We start from the raw sequence: 21241 nt of genomic DNA, 5'->3' as shown, positions 1-21241 counted from the left end.
TAAGATTTTGCGTTACGCTTCTTCCTCTCATTTGGTAATCACCTCTCTTCAAACAATTTCATTTCTTTTCATGTTTTTTTTATTACAATTTGTTTTGATGATAAAAAACAAATAAAACTAATTAATTGTTAAGTAAACGGGTCGAAATTTCCACCTCTTTGATGGAAATATGGAATGCACTCAAGTTGGTCTTTATTGCAGATCTGTTGGATATAGTAGAAGATGGTAATTACTGAGAATGAAAGGGACTTCCAACAATTCTTGAATAATGTCCAGTATAGGTATATCAAATTTCATTCTGTTAACTTTTCGTTTACATTTTTTATGGAACAAACAGATTTTTCTTTTGATAGTGGTGGCAATAGTTTTAGAGGAGATATTTGGTAACTTATGATGTAATTTTCACTTTTAGTTTGATGTATTTGAAGTTTTCCTTTAAGTTTTTTTAGTTTGAAATAAATTTTTGTAAATTGTATTGACTACATTATTGTGTCTTATATTGACTACTTTATTATGTTGAAGTTGGTATGCTAAGTAATTATACCAACTGTTTCAATAGCCACATGTTATTTATTTTAAAATCAAAGATTATATCCTCAAACAGTAAATCAATAATCACGTGTCCTAATTTATTTAGGATTATCAGTGAATGTTCTCACAATTTTTTTAAAAAATAAGCGGTTATACTTAAAAAATATACATGATTAATAACTAATACAATAAAACAACCCGTGGGTACCCTGGGTTATAATAACCTATCCTTTATATATACAAAAAAAAAAAATTACATATACTCATCTTGCTTTTGTATGTTTTTATGGCTCCTTATAACTAGAAAAACTTTAAGAAACCGAACTAAAAATTTATGGTGGAGATAAGGGAAAGAGAATACTTTAGAGGTAAAATGTTATTAATATATTTTTATTTATTGTAAATTAAATTTTCCTATCCAGAAAGTTTCCGGGTTATAACCTAAAGTGAATGAAATGCACAGTGACACACCACTTGTATAGAAAGTGAATGAAGTTGTTACATCTAGTTGGCAAGGATTATATTTCTTTTCCTTGCAAACGTTAAAGAGGATGCCGAAGAGTTAATGGCTAAAAGACAAAATTTAAATCCTTGTCTTTTTCATCTATCTATTATACTAAATGAATTCTCTTAGGCCACAAGGGCTATTCTTAGCCAATCATTTTGATGATGTGGACATGCTCTAAAGGCTGATAATTCACTATGGGCGGCAATCTCTTTTCCTCTATACTCCATCAATCCTTCTCACGTACGTTTCTTCAAACCGCCATCTCTCTCTCTTCTTTTTCCATTTTTATTTCATCTTCCATACACGCACATTATTCACATTCATCTTCCACCGCTTTCTCTCTCATCTTGATTTTCAGAAAATACTGATTCCAATTTTAGGGTTCTTCCATTCCAGTATTGTTGATTGCATCTATGGCGATTTTTCAAATCCTAGGTTTTTCATCTAAGTCTAATTGATGACAGGGATGTTCGTGTTCAACTACAGACCATCAATTCAAAACCCCTAATCATCGGTCACCTGGTTGATTCCGAAGGTTAGTAATTTCTATCTGTAGATGCATTTTTTATTATATTTCTGCTATGATTCGTGTTGTCTGTTTTTGTGGTTATAGTGTGTATGATGTATATGGTTACGTGATCTATAAATTTCTCTATTTCCAGTGTTTTTTTCATTTGTTCATTTTTTCCATCGTTTAGGGTTTATAAACAATATTTTTGTTTCGGATTTATTCATTGTTTAGGGTTTTAGAAACTTGATTTGTGTTTCACATTTGAATAATTCGCCGGTTCTATTTGTTCATCGTTTAGGCTGAGTGATGGAGCTGGTAACAAATCAGACTTTCAATCATCGTTATTTAGTGGGTTGCAGCTGCGATGGGGTCGATTTAAAGGTGGCACGGTGGTAGATTTGAGGCAAATCTAGGTCACGACAGAAATTGAGAGCACTGATCAACAGAGAAGCCATGCCCGTATAGGTTTTTCCTACTCATTCTCCTTATTTATTAATAAATTTAAACATAAATATCATATCAGCAATTATTTTCAGTGGGAAAAGTTTGTCCAATTGTGGAAATTGAAGCTAGAGACCATATCTGGTGTGCTTGAGGTGAACCATCTAAATTTTCATAGTTCTTAACTATGAAGTATTCAGACATTTTATTTCAATCATAATATACAAGATTCTTGGACACCTTGCTGAGTCTTTGCGTTACAAGCTTTTTCTCCCAGCCAATAAAATGCTAATCCATCATGATCTAAGTTGTCATTAACGGTTTATGAGTTTAATAGGTCTAATAAAGCAGGTAAAGCTTGATAAGAATCTATCAGTTGATGCTATGTTGACCTGTTTTCGCCAGCTTGCTATGGTTTTCTGAGGTTTGTTATGGACAATGGAGCTAAAGGGTTCGAGGTTTGTAAATATATGGTTATTTTTTATTTTCTGTGTTGTTTTTATGGCAAACTATTACATGTGTTAACACTATTTGTGCACTACTCTCAGGTGATTGTTAGAAGAAAGCTTAGGGCCTGGCGTGCACTATGATGATTGATGGTCTAAGAAATAGTTTAACTCATGCATGGTAAAATTATAGGGGGGTTATTTCAGTTTTATTGGGTTATCATGAGCCCGACTTATGGTGTTAAAAATGTCCGTTGGAATATTAATATTTGGGGCCCAGCTTTGCGTTTACATCTGCCTTCTTAAAAATGATATCGCGGTCTACAGGTCATTTCTATTCTCATCTTTGTATTAGCAGTTTATCAAACCTAGAGGAATTAGGTAACAGTTGATTGGGATATTAATCATACGCCTGTTCTTTTCGTTAAGAACTCTAAATGCAAAAGTTGAGTCTTGAAATTTTACCTCATTGACCTGGTAAAACTTTTTATTTTGTTATTTGTACTGCCATTTACTTTGTTATTTGTACTGCCATTTACTTTGTTATTTGATCGATTATGCACTTCTTTATCTCAAATCAATACTGATTAAAGTTTGCATTCGCCTGCAAAATTGGTGAAGCTGAGATAATTCTGTGTAAACTGGGAAATTGAAATTTTGGTCTCCACAGATAGTGTAAAACAGTATTTAAACTATCTGAATAGGCCTATGTCTCATCCTATGATGTACACACTTGAACTCTGGTTGTTTTTAAAAATAACACATAATATAAAGTATTAGTTTATTATGGATAAGGCATGGTTTAATGTTGTTTCTAATTTGTTTTTTTTTTCCTTGCAGTAGTACTTATGGAAGCATACCTTCCCTATTGGGACATAGGTGTGTAGTACAATCATCTATACCTTATATTAAAACAAAACATCTTTGGCCACTTGGCATTCACTTATACTACTCATTGCCTGTAATCAAGGTCAGTTTACCTGCTATTCTTATTTTATTTTTTCCCTCTATTTCATAGTTTAATTGTTGAACACGTGAAAACTAATGGTAAGTCGGACTTAAGACCCTCCAATTGTGTGCTAGGTTCTGATAACTTTAAATAATCAATTATAAATACCACCCTGATGTTAAGGCTTATGTTTGTTTAAATCTTATGATCCTGAAGATATGATTATGTTTTTTTTCTATGTGGAAGCATGTTCTAGAGTAAATTAGGGTTCATAGTTAATATATTATAGTTGGCCGCTTTCAGTTTCATATATTTAGCCATACACAAGCGTACATATCGAGTTGATTGATGGAATTATTGGAAAACTAATACTTTAGTGATTTAGCTTCTTCATGTGCTTATGTTTATCTGCAGTTCTAGGGGGTTGCAAGATAATAAACAAAGGTTTATTTGATACAACTAAGCTGTTTATATGCCTCTGTTTTAATTTATTTACAATTGAACTTTTTCTTAATTTAAAAGATGTTTGCGATCCCTTACGGTTAATTAGTCAATTGTCACTTAATGCTTTTTTGATCTTTATATGTATTGAACACAAGTTTTTTGCATAGGGTTGTCTTTGGCTATATCTGTGGTTTGATGATAGCAACTTGGTGCAATTCGTTAGAAATATATTTGTTGCGGGTTCAAAAATATAAAACCTTTTCGTTTTTATAACGTTAAGTTTCATTCAGAGTGTTCATTTAAACCTCTAGGGATCAAGTATTTACAAAACATTACTTCAAATATCATGATTACATGAAAGTTAGTAATTTTTTTTTCACTAAAATGCTCAATTATTTGCACAATTCTTTGGTAATTGAACATGTCGATGATTATGTGGCAGTTCCTGCAGCAGGTGCACTTGGTATGGGTGACCAATGATCTGCTCAAATTCCAAATGCTTAGTGGGCTGGTGACATGGCACCACCGTTGCTCAAGGTGCAAGTGGTTGAAGGTTAGACTCAACGATATGAGAAGACATAGATGTGGCATAATATAGGTTGGTCTTTGTGTTGTCCATGATCCTTATATTTGAAGTTAGTTGATTATTAATATATATCGTTCTTAGTTTGGCCATACTAAAAAAAAATCACCAGACTTGAAGCTTGAAATAAAAATCAAAATTCGAAACTGGTTTGGCTCTACGCGGATGTTGTAGTTTCAAGTGTAAGTTCAATGTCTATGGATTACTGAATTCGATTGATTCTGATTAGTTTAGCCTAAATTATATATTAACTTCTTCTAAATAAAATGATTTAAGATAAGATAAGCATTTACATGAACATAGGCGACTTTGACCCAATGAAACCTGCTCGGCCCGTTTGAATCATTTATCTTTGACTACGTTAAAACATTGACCATTTTATTAATTTCTTTTATGTTAACGGAGGATGTCACGTTTACACATTCTTTAAACCGATATCTCAAAATTTATATAAAAATTTGCAGATGAGGAACGGTTTTGGGAACCGGTGGGCCAGGCCACACTATACTATGGAGGGCATATTTATGATGGCTATGAGTACGCGATGACGCCACTCAATGACCCAAGTATGTATGCTGCAGCTTATAGAGCTTATCCAATGTATGTCATTCATCAACAAGTCAACTAAATGAGATGTAGGCATGCCCTTAAAAATTGTTTAATCGCCAAGTATTAGCTGGATAGAATCAACTTTAAAGCTACATCATTTACCAGCATGGCCAAGCAGAGGATTCTCTTCAGGCTTCAGTACCAGCCTTCTTAATACCTCACCACCTAATTGACTCGGTTCAAGGGAGATGGTAAGTTATTGAGGACGTGTATGTGATACATAACTTCTTAAAACTCTTTAAATTATCTCACAAATTTAACTACGCTACAGGGCATGAAAATTACCAGTAGTTAGTGGATTGAGCTGGAAAACGGGTGCCGATGGAAATGGGTTATTTTTTGGTACGGCTAACAACCGGCCGGGTTGGGTTAGCTCACTAACCTTTTTTCTATTTTTTTTATATAAATAACTAATGCATTATTATGATTACTAAAACAATACTATTACTATTACAATTATAATTATAATCTAACTCTTTTAATAAAAAGATTAAGGCGTGTGTGTCCATTGAATATAGAGTTTGAGCAATCTTCAACCCATTTAAGTGGTAGCTTTTAGTCGAAAAAACATGCAGTTTTGGGCAGTTTTTAGTCGAAAGCAGAAAAAACGTGCTGGGCAGTTTTGTCGAAAAAAACTGGTTAGCAGAAATAAACATGCAGAAAAAAACCGGTCTGCAGAATTTATTTAAAACGTTGCATATTTCGTCGAAAAAAACTACATTTTGTTGGGCATTTTTCAAGCAAAAAAACAATCAGTTTTGGGGTGTTTTTAGTCGCAAAAATCTGCAAAGTTTTGGGCAGTTTTTACACGAAAAATTGCAGAGTTTTGGGCTGTTTTTAGTCGAAAAGACATGCAGTTTTTGGGGGTTTTTAGTTGTAAAAATCTGCAGATTTTTTGGTAGTTTTTACACGAAAAAACATGCAGAGTTTTGGGCATTTTTAGTTGAAAAAACTGCAGTATTTTGGGCAGTTTTTTTCCGGCAAAACGGCATTTTTTTGTCGAAAAAAGCAGCCGTTTTGGTGTTTTTTGTTGAAAAAATTGCATAATTTTTAAAACAAGAACAATAAACATAAACTTTGATTCATTTATAAAACGCTAATATATGATGCTCGTGTCTTTTTAAATAGATAACTCAATCATGAGTCATAGGGTGAGTTTGATGGAACTTTAATATTTAACATGCAAACTTCATCGTGTCATTTCAATGTATTACCCGATTTAATTGTCTTCTTGCCTTTAGTAGTTTTTTATGGTTTTACTTCGATATGCCCTAATTTCATCCCTAGGGTTCTTACTTCATAGGTTATACTGTTATTTTCCTCATAATTTGTTCACATTACGTAATATATTTAGTCAGGCATTTGATTTTAATGGTCACTACTAATTTCCATGTCAAACTTTGTATGAGATTTTGATAATAAGAAGTTAAAAATTGTGGGTAATAAGTATGAGATTCTGGTAAAAAAAAGTGTAGGGAAATTGATTGATCATGAAATTCCTTAATATGGATCTTCATCTATTTTATTTTCAATCTGTGTTTAGTTAAATGATTGTGGGCAAATTGAGCTTTAACGAGACGATTTTATTGTTTTAACATGTTCGTCTATATCTCCTTTCTATATAGAAGGGTATTAATTCATTTGAAAAACAAATAGACAGAAGTCGGTGTATGTTAATATTCTGTATTCAGACTAACTGATTAATTTGGTTAACCGAATCTGATTTTAGGTTTGGAGTTGAGCAAGAGTACACTTTGCTTCAACCAGATGTGAAGTGGCCTTTGGGATGGCCTGGTTATGGAGCCAAATAGCTTGAATGGGTCGGATAAGTGTTAAGTTATAACAGATCAGGAGTATCATGGTTGCCTTCTATTTTGAGTATCATTATGCCTAATCTTAAAAAATGTTTTGGAGTAAATTAAACCGATGGTCAATGGAATGGTCAAAGTTCATAGATGGTCAAGTGGAAAAGTCATATCATTTCTTTGTTTATTCATCATTGACTGTTTAATCATATCTTATTTTTAATTAATTTAATCATATCTTATGTTTAATTATGATATGGGTACCAATGATACTGGACAAGCCATACCATCAGCTACCGGTAAATGGTAATATTACTATACTATTGTTTTGTTTTTGGTTTGTTTATGCATATGTAATTGGTGGCTGACTCGGTTTATGCCATGCAGGCTGACACGGTTATTGGTAATATTATGTTTGTGTTGCAAAAAAAAAAAAAAAAAAAAAAAAACACTCTTAACTTTGAGCGAAAGGCTAATGAAATATATGTTAAGCACACATTGAGCCTAACAGAAGCAAAGCACTCAGTGTGTTCCAGTTTATCTTAACCCATTTGGAAAACATATATGTTCTCATCAAGTCTCAACGTAGAGAAGGCAACTTCTTATGTAAACTTATGAATTATTTTTCAAAAAAAATTATTATAAAAATTGGTGATTTGATTTATATTTTATAAATTTGTCCTTCAATTTAAGGCAATACATGATTAAGGAATGCCAATGTACTATATATATGTGTGTGTACTGGTCATATGACCCAGTATGGGTCAGATCACCAGCTCTTGGGATTTCGGGCACTTGATTTCAGTTTAAAAACTTTAAAATGATGTACTAACTTGCCAATTTATTAATCTTCATTTAAGGTTTGTTTAGATTTTAAATAGCACGTCATTATAATTAAATTCATTGTGGTTTTTATATCCCTATTATGTTAGTTGATAACTCTAAAATCTTATTCTAAATGCCATTATTACATGATGTAAATGTAAACAAAAGTACTTTATTTGCAGTGTTTGATCATGATCCATATAATATTCTTATATAGATTTTGTTTTTTGGTTAGAAGGTTGTTGAAGTAACTTCAACAGAATGTAACTTACAGGTTAGGTATTTTAATAAATACTTTATAGTGGCGTAGTTTACAATTTGATTAATATTCTTCTGTTTGATTGATTATATGCGATTCGACTGACGTATTATATTAGTTTTGTAGAATTAGGGCTCAATTTGTAAGTTAGAGTTATTTTACTGCAAAATCAATAATAGCTAGGTTTTTTTGCAATGATATTTAATTTTGTAGCCTTATGGGTTTGATGAAAAATTGCAATCTTCATTTGTTTATTCTGATGATATGATAAAAAAAATATACGTTTAGGAGTGTTTGAGTATCATGAATGATTAATGACTCTTTGTTATTGCATTCTTGCTTTTTTAATATATGTTTTTGAACTCTTTTCATTGAATTTACGGTTCAAATGGGTTCATACTTGAAAGTTGTCTGAAGTCTATTTTTAAAGCATATAATCTTCTAAATCGGTTTTATTTATAGATTTATATGGTTAGTGTAATAACATTGTTTTGAGTTTGGTTAAAAAATTATATCGGGCCATTTCAACTTAACCCATTTTGGCCCATACTAAATGATGGTCAATTTCAACATGGTCTGGCTTTGACCCGTTACCGGCCGCACACATCTTGCCCCGCATTAAAGTTTAGTCTCCTTGGTTTCTGAACATGGTTTAAAAAACCCAACAAAGACACCTTGCAAAGAAAAGATATTATCGTCTCTTTAGAAATGACGAAAAGATTCTTAAGCCATGTATGCTTAATATCATTTCTTTAAAAGACAATTGATACACTTTGTAGTTTTCAGAATTATCATTTTTGCCCATTTTTTTCAGCTTGAGCTTGAGTAGTCAAACTAACTGGGCGCTACACTGTAAAGCTTTACTAAAACTAATATGCAAGTGAATTGTATTGGTTTTGACCTGACCCGTTTCAACATGTAGAATTTTAAAAGGTTGGTTCTAAATAAGTGTATAAAGAAGTCTTTTAACGACTTGTGGTGTATATAGCAGTATTTAACGTAGGACGTTAACACTACATATAAAACAACCAATGTGTTTTCAAGGAGATTTTCAAACGAATTGTGATCGTTGCATATTCATGTATTTCAATTTGTCGTGGTAATCTTAGAAATTCGTTTGTGTTTTAACGTGTATTCAGTTATAACATTTATGTAAACGATGATGATAAGATATTATCTTTAATCAACCCGTGTAACACACGGGGTCTTAAGCTAGTTATAATAATACATTAGTTTTACATAAATGTTAATATTGTTAGTTGTCAATCAAACAGCTAATATATCCATCGATATCATGTAAATAGAACAAAATGTGTGTCATCTTTAAAAGTATTTAGTTTTAAACACTGAATTTGGAATATATGGAAAAAAATAGGTGAAAGTGTAAAAAGGATATATGCATATCTACTAGTAGGTTGTTCATGTGATACGTCGGAAAACACAAAATTTTTACTTTGTTGGGTTTTGAGTCTTCATCGTCATCGAAATCAAAATTATGGTTAAAGGGATTTTAAAACCATTTGGTTTCGTTATTAATGGCCATTTGGTTCGGTTTTTTCAGCTAATCATCAAACCAAAACGACAAAACCTTTGGTCTAGGCTTTTTTTATGTGCATGGTTCAGTGGTTCGGTTATTATCCTCAACCTAAGGCGAAATCGAAGTCATTGGTCTCTTTTTTAGAAGTACATAAAATTAAGGTATATATACATGAAATTGATGTATAAATACATGAAATTGTTCAATTCGTTTAATATGGAATGCATGAACGAAACTATAAAAGCTAGAAATACATGAAAATATAAATGGTTCCGTTCGGTTCAATTAATTTTGGTTAAGCGAGGGTACAAAAAACAACGATGACCAAGTTTTCGTTGATTAGTTTTTAGTTAATCAATTTTTAGTTAATTTGCTTTTTGGTTGATTTAGGTTCAGCTTCATCTGTTTTTGATTCGGTTATTGCTTACCCTAAACATTGTTAATAACATAACATATTAAATTCTTTTAATTAAAAAAAAACTATAGAAATATTATACCCAAATTAAAGAGAATAAAATGATTGTTTTATGGTGTATTTTTTTATAAATCAGTAACGTATGAAAAAATGATGTTTGTTTAAAAATTGTGGGGTAACTAATTTTATTAAAGATGTGGGAATTGAAGTCTAATTAAAATAAAGGATTTAAGTATAATTAGTGTTAAAGGACTAATTTACCCTTATTTTAATTTTTACCATAGCACAGATAATATAATTATTAGATTGAAATATCGCCTAGATTCATCTCCCTTGTGGTTAATGGATGTAGGGTCTCTTGTAATACCCGTCAGATTACATTAAAATGTTCCTTAAATTCATACCAACTTCACATAAAGTGCGAAGATATTTAAAGGTTTCGTTTTTTTTTTTTACAAAATACATGTACTTAAAGTTAATAGAAAGATAAGTGATAAAAGCACGGAAGCATCGGTTTTGAGTTGTGTTCGGTTCTTCATATGACATGATCTTCATCCATGACGTAGATTAGATATCACCTATAACACGTTAAACATTTCAAGCATTAGAAATCACCTAAAATAAATGTGTTAAACGAACCAACGTAAACAAAATTTATTAAACATTTTTTTAGAATTACCCTTCGTCGCGACGTGACGGAGAAGGGATTAACCTGTCGCGCAACGCGAGAGGTTGCTATTGACCGGAGCCTTTGGCTTGCCTCCCTCGCATCACATGACAAAGGAAGAGCCTTCATGTCGCGCGACGCAACACCTTTGTTTTTCCATAAAGTTTGCCCAACTGCAGGGCATTTCGAGCCTTAGACAATTTTTCTCATTTTTCGACCAAAACACATCCAAATCAATCCAAACTCATTTTTTTCATCCGGAATTCATTCCTTATCATATCTAAACTACAACCCATTACCCGGGCTCATCATTATTATGTTTATGCACTCCCGTTACCCGGTTTGTGTTGATGTTTATTTGACCCGTTTTGACATTTAAGCACTAAAGCTTAAATCGTCTGTATTATTTTCATCGGATTATTCCCCTTCAACTACAATTCATTACTCGGACTCATTGTTATTATGCTTTTACACTCCCGTTACTCGGTTTGGTTTACGTTTGTTGGACCTGTTTTGACATTTAAGCACTAAAGCTTAAATAGTCCGCATTCTTTTGCGTAAGATTATTCCCCTTCAACTACAACCAATTACTCAGGCTCATTATTCTTGTCTTTTATACTCCCGTTACCCGATTTACGTTTATGTTTAGTTGACCGTTATGATGTGCAAGCACTTAAGCTTAAACCTTCCACATTCTTTTCATTTTCATGGGATTATTCCCTTTCAACTACAACCCATTAACCAGGCTCATTATTCTTATGTTTCACGCTCCAGTTACCCGGTTTGCGTTTATGTTTAGTTGACCCACTTGGTTTGCCTTGTGAATACCATCACTTATGAGCAACCACTTCCACTTATAATCATTTTCACAACCATTTCTTTGAATCAGCAACATTAGCTAGCTAAAATAATTAATGAATCATGTAGCCACGTACCTTAAAAGTTATGAGGTTAGATCCGTAATTTTAATACGGACATATAGGAAAAAGAATCGGCTAAAACGGATATGTAAATAAAAAGTTATGAGAAATTAAACGAAAAAAATAAGAAGGCTGAGCTGGGCGAACCGTAGGCCATGGTCCTGAACCGTGGCTCACAGTCAGGCAGTTCTGTTTTGAGCTGGGCGAACCGTTGGCCACGGTCCTGAACCGTGGCTCACAGTCTGGCAGTTCTGCTTTGAGCTGGGCGAACCGTAGGCCACGATTCTGAACCGTGGCTTACAGTTTGGCAGTTCTGTTTATTATTTAAGCAATAGAACTCGTTTTTACTTAATATTAAGATGTCAAGACTAACGATTAATGTGGTTTTGACCATAGGTGATGCTCGTTTGTTGTGGATGTTGATCAAGTAAGGAAACCAAGAACCGAACACAAGTTTTGAATGTTTCCGCGCTAACCTAATCTAGTTTAAAACATGTTGTTTTGTAAACTCTTTTGAATGTTGAACATTTTAATCTAGTTAGTCGACTATGTTTAAATACCATAATGACATACATCTTAGTTATTAACTAAGTTTTTGTTGGTCACGAATTTCGAATTTAAAAAGTCCGTATTTTATGGTTATAAAATGAAATTATAAGACGAGTGTTACAAAAAGTCCCCATTTACTCATTTTAAATAATAAAACACACAAAATTTAACTAGTTAAACTTTTATCCTAGTTGTTATGCTCATGTTATTTACTCTCAAGGTAAATATTAAACATTAGATACTTTTGAGGTGTTACATCTTTGTATACCAACTATCAAACCTTCATTCATATGTAGCAATATTTTCTCATCCTTCACTCCATAACTTTTGTCAATCAATCTCTCTCTTTTTGAATCAATTTTTTCTCATCTTATATTATATTTATTTATCATAACTAATTTACTTATTATAATAAGTTATTTATATTTTCATATCATTTGAAATTACACAAATCTATATAAATTCTTAGTTGTTAAACTTTACAAACTATTAAGTTTATTGAACATATACAAATCTTTATAAGTTTATATGTAAGTTTATACAAGCCTTTTAAATTTTGCTAAGAAAGTTTATCAAAATTTATTAAAAAAGAAAAGAAAATTTATAAATAAAAATATAAAACACAAATAGAAAAGTTAAAGGGGGTCTACACTACACATGTGACCTCGCCCGCTCACACAAACGACAACTTGTTACTAGACAAACTCGCGTAAGAACTAAGACGGCTTCTCTAAGACCCCCCGTAACGGGGCGTTGTTTTTAAAAAAAATTCAAAAAAAACGCCGTATAACGCCGGAATCCCCATTACATGGGGCGTTTCCGGGCGTTTTTTTTGAAAAAATTTGATGCCGGCGTGTTTATAAAAACGCTTGAAGAATGTTGAATGGCCAATCCCAACTCTCAACGGCTAGTTTTTTTAACGGCTAGTTTTTATTTTTTTTTTTAATTTCATTTCCCCCTATATATATATACACTCAATCATTTTCAACCAAAAAAATCACAAAAACCCTCTAAAAAATACAAGCATTTTATAAAAACTTGATGGATTCTCCTAGTTCTTCCTCCATGCTAAACTATTGCTACCACGAGTTTTTTGCGGATGGCGATGGTTCAACCGATGAGGAGGTTGAGCAAGAGGCGGTTACGGGTGCTTGTAAACTAGCGATGAGATATGCCGAGCATTGTCGTCGCCCCCAAGCAAAAAAAGGTAAAAGAGGTTATATTGAACGAGACCGACGCGGGGCACACGATCGTTTGATGAAAGATTATTTTGATGAGGAGCCGACATATTCGAACGAAATGTTTAGACGTCGTTTCCGAATGAGTAAGCGGTTATTTCTACGTATAGTCCACGACTTGGAAGCCAACTACGATTTTTTTAAACAAAAAGCGGATGCGAGAGGGGAACTTGGATTTACCGGTATCCAAAAGTGTACCTCGGCGTTACGAATCCTTGCTTATGGAAACACTACCGACATCAATGACGAGTATCTAAAAACGGGGGAGAAAACAACGAGAGATAGCTTGGAGCATTTTTGTCGCGGTAAAATTCCTATACTTTACAATTTATTTTTTTAACATCGAGTATACTTTTATTTTTTTTGTCTATGTTTACAATTCCTATAATTTTTTTTTTGTGTCTATTTTTTTTTATAAAGGCATAATTGATGTGTACGGTGCGCGTTATCTTAGAACGCCCACATGGGACGACCTTCAAAAGATCTACGAGGTACATAATGCTCAGCATGGTTTGCCTGGTATGATCGGGAGCATAGATTGTATGCATTGGCGTTGGAATAACTGCCCGACTGCATGGCGAGGCCAACACACACGGGGTGACCAAAAAGGACCCACTATTATTCTTCAGGCGGTTGCTTCACAGGACCTTTGGGTTTGGTCTGCTTACTTTGGCGTGGTCGGGTCATGCAATGATATTAATGTTTTTGAACAATCTCCGCTGTTAGAGGAGTGGATTTCTGGCAAAGCTCCTAAAGCGTCGTTTTACGCAAATGCAAACTACTACCCTCATGGGTATTATTTGAGCGACGGAATATATCCTAGGTATTCGATTTTCGTGAAGACGTATAGTGATCCTATTGATGAAAAAAGAGCATATTTTAAAAAGGTTCAAGAGTCTTCACGAAAAGACATTGAGAGATGCTTTGGGGTTCTTAAACAACGCTGGCATTATTTGAGAAATCCTTGTCGTGCATGGAGCAAGCAAAAAATGAGAGATGCTATGTACGCGTGTATAATCATGCACAACATGATTTTGGAAGACGAAGGAAAGGCAATATGCCAGAATTATGTGCCAGAAGCCGTTCAAGAAGAGCATCCGCAGGCGTCAATGGAAGAAAGAGTGAATAATGCGCGAGAGTTGCGTTACGAACCGTACCATTCCCAGTTAATGGTTGATTTACTACACCACGCATGGTCGGTTCGGTATGTACCACCGGAGGGAGAGGAAGAAACAGAGGACGAGGGTGAAGAAAGCGAAGATGAAAACTAGTGGTTTTTTTTTTTAAATTCGGATTTTAATTTTTTTATTTGTAGTATTTTTTTTTATTTAACCGGATTTTATGTTTTTTATTTCTAGTATTGTATTTTTTTTATTTAATAAAGTATTTAAAGTTTAAAAAAAATAATTGGGAAATGATTGCATGGGCATTATTTGAATAATGCCCCACTACACCATTTTATGGTATAATGCCCCTTGCTGACTGGGCTGCCACATGGCGCAAAACGCCCCATGGTAGGGGCATTATAATGTTTAACCATTACGCATGGTCTAACTCCTCATCTGATGTTTGTAGCTCTTTGTAATGAGTGAGCAATGAGCAATCATAGCTAGTACGCCTAGTCGTTGTTTGATCTTCAATTTCATTTAATAGTTTTGTTTGAAAATATTGCATGATTGGTTCCATTTATTTTCTATAGCTGACCAGTTGGGTTGGTGGCCTTAAAAAAGCAAGAAATTCTGGTTCACAGAAAAAGAAATTCTATAGCAAACTTAAAAGAAAGCTAAAGAGTAAGACTCTTTCCCGTTCTTTTATAACGTTTATATATCAAGATATACACAATTGATTAATTTAGAAAATGGTAAACAAATTGCAAGTAAATTTTATTGTTTAGTAACTGCTATTTAATAAAGGTTAATGATAAGCTATTTATGCTTCTAATTAAAAAAAGTACAAAGTAGATGTTAGTGTCGCAAAACTTATAACCTCGTTTTAACTTTTAAGTATTGAACATGAGGCGACTGGTGAGTAATCCACTTGCAAATATATCAATTTTGTCACCCAAATTTTCAAAGAGGTGATAAATAGACCCACACATGCTGAAAATACAGGTCTTTTATTATACTAAATAAGTAAATATTTAGGGTAAAAACGGTTGTTCTAATGCCTAATGATGGTCTTTTATAGTTATATACCAGTTAACACCACTAGAAAAATAACTTAACACCGCTAGAAAATAACTATCACCAAATAATTCTATAATTTTATTTGTACAGTTAATGGTTAGTGAAACACTATTCATTAATCCATCCGCTAACTATCAATGGTGACCTTTTCGTCAGTAATGATGAAATTACCACGATTGTCCAACCATGTATGGTCCTCTTTAGAACATGTAATAATGATACTCAGTGGTCCGTCAATGATTTAAATTTGTCGTTAAAAAAATGAAAATAATTGCATTCACTTGTTTTTAATCAGTAACATTGAATTAACTGTATGTATACACATTGTAGGTACAAACATATTTCAAAATGAACAATCAAAAAGTAAACCTACTAATTGTTCGTATTAAAGCACCAAATTGTAAAAAAAAAATAATGATATCAAATAATATCAAATAAAATAATAATACCAAATTATAGCAAAGGTACCAATAAATAGGTCAACTTAATGGTTAAAACTACTAAAATAGAGAAACTCAAAAGTGATTTACTTTTATTTATATGAAACTTTATTGTAATCTAATTCATTTTTTTCTTTTTAAACGTCTTAAGAAGAAAACATAAAGTTTATACTATTATTGTTGTTAATGTCAGAATTAAATAGCGTATCAACTAAATCAGTCACTATGGGGTAGTCGACATAGTTGTTAGGAGGTGATGAACCCGCCCCACTAACATTGCCATGAGGCGTAACATTGTAAAGATCTCCGACTGACTCTTTGATATCCATGGGTAACAAATGAGGGAGGGGTTGTGAAGCCGGTAAAGAACAAGTGGACATAGCCTCAGATGGTGGCGGTGGGGGCAAGGAGGGTGCGGATGAGGACATCATACATGTATGATCACCGCGATACGTTACTTCAAAAGTGTATGGATCGTTGTCAAGTCTTTGAACTTGTTTTTTGGCAGGACAATTGTTTAGTTTCTGATGGGTACATCTATAATATCCCCTGAAACACGAAGGACCAAAATGTTAAGTAGAATAGATTGTTCCAAAAGTTGAATAGAAAGTTTGAATATTCAAAATAGTAAGAATATGTCGTGGCAAGAAGACCACCTCATTTATGAAACCTTTGAATTCAACCAATGATACATAAAATGATAAAAGGTCATTTTTAACGCGTTGCAATCATGGAACCGTGGACTTTCAAGGAGGCAGTTGCGGTTTTGGAAACAGTTGCGGCTGTAATACTATACAACTTATTTTACCTACCCATTAGACGGCCCGTTGTGGGTGGATGACCGCTGGCGTGAGCCACGTCAGCATCCACCTGGCTCGCGAGCACCGCAAGGGGTTGCCGCGAGTGCCCAAGCGATGGTGGTAGAAAGGTGGAATAGAGCCGTTGGCAGGGGAATATCCCAACCTGCGGTCGGGATTAAATTTAAAAAAAATAGTTTTTATTTTAAAACCTATTTAAACCTTTTAAAAAATATACACTTTCTCTCTTTTTCTCCACATCTACCTTTAAAAAAAAATACTTATCTTCCACCTCCTTTTTAAAAAACCCGATTTGTTTTTTTTTATGAGTGTCCTTTTTTTTTAAATATTTGATGTTTTCTTTATTAATTTTTATGTTTTATTATAAAATTTCTCTTCTTACAAAAAGAAACAATAAAAAACTCGCTGAAGCCACTGCTCACCTGGACCACAACAGGGTCATGAGGCTTCAGCAGTGGCTTTAACCAGTACTCAATCAACGTCAGGTAAAGCAATATTACAGGATGAATTCTGGTGCTCACCTAAACCACAACGGGTAGTTTTACAACTAAGGAGGCCAAAATCATATTAAAAAACTTTAAATTTTATAATAAAAAATCTGACAAATCCAGATGCAAAAAGGTCAACGAACCCCCTTAGCCCTTGTGGTTTCGCCCTTGTTCCGAAATTTGATTATATTATTAGGGAGATCCAACAAATTTATTTTAACTTTTGGAATTATACGATAAAGCTGTTTAATATTTTGGTAATTTTTTTCTTCGAAAAACTTAGTAAGGGTTTCGATGATCATGTTATGCATACCTTGGAAATTTCGATCCGAGAATTTCTTTTTGACCGTATTTTCTCCAACTGTAACCATCTTCCGGTGGAACTTCTGTATTCCCCATTCTAGGAGCAGGCACTCTAAACCTTCGTCTCACTACTTCATGATTTCTTTTAGAAAAATAAAAAACAACATATAATTAACAAATTAGCCTAGCCAGCCATTAATTCTTAACTTTGGATGATGTTTAATTTGTTTTTTTTTTTTATCAAGACAAGGAAAATTAAACTTTTTAGGTGTTTTTTACTAGGTGATAAACAATAGCGTGTGAGATTTGTGCCGCACCTTTTTAGTTAGCTTATCGCAACGTTAAGTAAAATCATGTACAAAAGAATTTAATTCAATATTTCCTCGTATCTCAAAAATTAATTTTCTCGTCACCTTTTTCGCGTTTGTTTCAATGAAGAATGAGCTACATCCGTCTCCGCATTTTGTCCACCACCCAATTCTTGGCTAGCAATGGCCTCCATCCCATGATGTTGATGGAGAGATAGTTGTTCATGTAACACCATATCCATTGCATGTGGCGGCTCGTGGTGACCATAGTCCAGCGGCGGCAAGTTCAAATGTTCCCTCACATTACCAAAAACCCTACTGATCTCATCACATGAACTAATAAGAAAATGAGGTTGGTTTGAGATGTTGGGTAGGGTTTCTTCAAGGTCTTTAACTAACTTACATCCATGAAAGATCAAAGCAACCACTTCCTCCATTGAAAGCTATCTTTTTTAAAAAAAAAAAAAAAAAGTCTTTTGATCAGGAATTCAATGTGTGTTTCTTTTTGGAGGGTAAAACCAAAAATGGTGGTGTGTTTTGTATATAAAATATCAATTTGCATGCAATATATATGAAGAAAAGAATGTGAAGAATTCAAGAAATGGGTAAAGGGGGTTAAGAAAAATAGAAAAAAAAAAATAATAAGATTCAAAGTATTTGTAACTCTTGGATACGTTGTTGGAGAAGAAGGAGCAGGGTTGACTCGGTCAATTTGCTACTAATAAGCTCATTGAGATGCCTACAAGACGACTTGGTATTTGGTGGAAGATTTTCCAAAGTTTGAAACATATGACTTGAAAATTTGTTGTTGTTTCACCACTAACATATTTATTTATTTATTTATTTTAAAGTATATACATATATAGGAAAAAATATGAATTCGTTTTTTTAAACATTAATATAGTACTATCTCTAAAATTTTAAATCATAGTATTATCTCTGAATTTTTAAATACGATGATTAAAATGAGCTTTAATTTTTCTTTATGTCATGATAACACCACTTATAACTAGTATAATACCTGTCTACTCAGACATGTTCCTATATTTAAATGACACTACAAATTGAGATGTTGATCACTGGAAAGCTTCGTCGACGAAGGTAGGTCGTGTCACTAATCCATTGACATGCTTTTAACGGTGAAATTTACTGAGGGATCATCGACGACGGTTTCAGCGATGTTTTACCGATATAAGTGGTGAGGTAGTCACTATGACAGTATTATTGACGAGACCATTGATGACATATTTCATCGGTTATTAGTTTTATTTAAGAATATGTAATTTTTATGTAAATGTGAGAGCTATTATAAAAAAAATTGCAATAGTAAACAAAAAAAAAATGCAATAGTAACATGTAATTGAGCAAAGAAGCATATATAAAAGGCAGCGTAAACCCCCTTAAAAATACATATACACTCATCTAAAAAAATCTATACGCTAAAACAAAAGATAATGTTAAGGTAAAAAAAGTTTAGGAAAAACCAAGGTCCCAATACAAAGCTACGACAAAATCCATACACTCGGCTAAAAGTTCATAATTCTTATTCTACATCTCTAAAACCTCATATCCCCAATCATGCCCTAAGAGATATGCAAGTATAGCATTATCTTGCATAATTTGTTCATCTCATGTTAGTTTAGATCTGTCGTTGCCCCTACTCCCTCCACTTTAAGGGTTTTCACTTTTCACGGTTTTTACCAGATAAAAAAAAAATGAAATATAAGCAACCAAATCAGATACACAAATTACTCACATCACATTGAGATCAAGTTCAACTCGTGGCACCAATCTCACAACCAAAATAGTATGCATCATTTCTTTAATCTAGTTTTTGGGTTGACCTTGTGGACATTTTAATATTTTATTGGGCTCTCCTCATGGATTACTATAATGGACCAATAACAACTTTTAGCGAACTCCTGAGCATACTATGGCCTATGGACTTTATTCTCTTTTCTCGTATTATTTTTTGCATTTTCTATTACGTGTTTCAACTTTAAAGCCAAACATCACTACCAACGTTTAGTTTGAAGGGCTGTTAAGACATGTGGACAGCAGTACAGGTCTGAAAATGGGGCATTATATGACAATATGTGGATGATATGTCAGCGTGAGTCAGAAAAGTGGCGTGGTGTAAAAAAGAGAGATGCGGAAAGGGGCGTGGAAAGTGGCGTTATTCGACACGTGACACCTATTATTCCATATATAAATTTGTAACTTTCTTGTGCATCATCATTTGTACCCCTTGCTTTGGGGCTTTTTCAAAAAAAAATATTGATTTTCCACTTTCAACCTTAAAGTTTTCTCTTTTAAATTTTAACCCATTACTTGATTTTCCACTTTCAACCTTAAAGTTTTATGTTTTACATTTTAACCCATTTGAAATTTTTACTTTTAACTCAAACTTTTTCATCTTTTTTAATTTAACACAATACTTTATTATTTACAACTTTGGTCCCCCATACTTTTTATCTTTCACAAGTTTTTATTTTTACGTTTCGTTCTAAATTTTGCGAGTTAACATGTTGTAGCGTGCATGTGAGGTTCAACGTTTTTGCTCTATTTTCCCATATTTGACAGACCCGTCGCAACACGTCCATTTTTTCCCTTTTGAAAACTTCGCCGCAATGGGCGGGTCCTAGATCGACTAAGTTATTATTTTCTACGTTTTACATTTCTGGTTAATTTCTTCACATTAACACACTGTAACGGGTGTGCGTGGTTCAACGGTTTTAGTCTCCTTTTCGTTCAGTGTAATTTTTACCATTTTATCTATTTTATTTTTACGACGTTGAGAGTCGATGTCGTTGTGGCATTGGTGCTACTTGGCACGGTTTTACGAACGTTTTTAACCTATTAAATTTTTTACTAATATTTTGTTTCGGTTTACCCCTATACTTCTTTTACTTAAAAACTATTTTTTACGTGCATATTTTATATACGGGTATGTATAAATATGATTTCTTCTACATTCCGACGTAAACTTTTTTTACACACGAGTCAGGTAAAATATAATACGTTTTCGTTTAAAGAAACCATTTTTACGTGCATATTTTTATGTACGTTTTCGTATAAATTCAAGTTATTCTTCGATATGAATTTCATTTACTTTACGTTTGATCCAATGACAAATGCTTATACAGGTTACACTGAGTTCAACTGGATACGTCGAAATGTGTGTTTTCATATGGTTAATGCATCATATAACGTTTGGACTAATCCATTCAATGTTTACGATGTACCCGCGCCGCAACGCGGGCGGGTCTTTAACCCTAGTTTAATATTATTATTTAATATTTAAAAATTATATAAAATCAATTAAATTTAATTTACGGACATTAATATTAATTGAATAAGAAACATAAATTTAGGAAATTACATAAACTTTAATCACCGTCTTCGTCTTCGTCAAGGTCGTCTCGTGGAACGCTCCAAATGTCTTCAACCAAATCCGCTCG

The 21241-nt window shown here is 33.2% G+C and overlaps 2 protein-coding genes and 1 long non-coding RNA gene across 7 annotated transcripts; 2 read left to right on the top strand and 1 right to left on the bottom strand.

Moving 5' to 3' along the window:
- The first annotated feature begins 1274 nt into the window (after positions 1-1274).
- LOC118486783 lies at positions 1275-7276 on the top strand. 5 transcript variants are annotated; one of them, XR_004879880.1, is made up of 9 exons: positions 1275-1574; positions 1849-2015; positions 2087-2449; positions 2540-2764; positions 3278-3407; positions 4273-4428; positions 4878-5048; positions 5128-5213; positions 6752-7276. It is a non-coding gene; the product is annotated as an uncharacterized LOC118486783 (long non-coding RNA). The 5 variants fall into 5 exon arrangements; XR_004879882.1 differs by lacking the exon at positions 6752-7276 and adding an exon at positions 5294-5388; XR_004879881.1 differs by having other exon boundaries at positions 2540-2618; positions 4878-5213.
- A 5764-nt stretch (positions 7277-13040) lies between these two features.
- Positions 13041-15567, top strand: LOC110907850. The gene is made up of 3 exons (XM_022152772.1): positions 13041-13542; positions 13658-13728; positions 15514-15567. Exons 1-3 carry the CDS (start codon positions 13041-13043, stop codon positions 15565-15567), a joined length of 627 nt encoding a protein of 208 aa, XP_022008464.1.
- A 442-nt stretch (positions 15568-16009) lies between these two features.
- On the bottom strand, positions 16010-18255 carry LOC110907852 (WRKY transcription factor 55). Its single transcript, XM_022152773.2, has 3 exons — positions 17886-18255; positions 17483-17614; positions 16010-16412 (listed from the first exon to the last, which is right to left on the bottom strand). The coding sequence occupies exons 1-3, from the start codon at positions 18215-18217 to the stop codon at positions 16010-16012; spliced, it is 867 nt and encodes a 288-aa protein (XP_022008465.1). The 5' UTR covers positions 18218-18255.
- Between the last annotated feature and the right edge of the window lie 2986 nt (positions 18256-21241).

The sequence above is a fragment of the Helianthus annuus genome, chromosome 14 (genome assembly GCF_002127325.2).
Source record: "Helianthus annuus cultivar XRQ/B chromosome 14, HanXRQr2.0-SUNRISE, whole genome shotgun sequence".
NCBI classification, from domain to species: Eukaryota; Viridiplantae; Streptophyta; class Magnoliopsida; order Asterales; family Asteraceae; genus Helianthus; species Helianthus annuus.
This window is presented reverse-complemented; position numbering and strand designations above follow the sequence as displayed.

Bases quoted from the DNA above. Each gene is read 5' to 3' on its own strand.
- LOC110907850 (XM_022152772.1), top strand. From the start codon at position 13,041: ATGGATTCTCCTAGTTCTTCCTCCATGCTAAACTATTGCTACCACGAG. The intron at 13,543-13,657 runs GTAAAATTCCTA...TTTTTTATAAAG, and splicing joins CTTGGAGCATTTTTGTCGCG to GCATAATTGATGTGTACGGT. The intron at 13,729-15,513 runs GTACATAATGCT...TTATTTGTACAG, and splicing joins ACCTTCAAAAGATCTACGAG to TTAATGGTTAGTGAAACACT.
- LOC110907852 (XM_022152773.2), bottom strand. From the start codon at position 18,217: ATGGAGGAAGTGGTTGCTTTGATCTTTCATGGATGTAAGTTAGTTAAA. The intron at 17,615-17,885 runs GTGACGAGAAAA...TTTTTCTAAAAG, and splicing joins TTGAAACAAACGCGAAAAAG to AAATCATGAAGTAGTGAGAC. The intron at 16,413-17,482 runs GTATGCATAACA...TTCGTGTTTCAG, and splicing joins CTCGGATCGAAATTTCCAAG to GGGATATTATAGATGTACCC.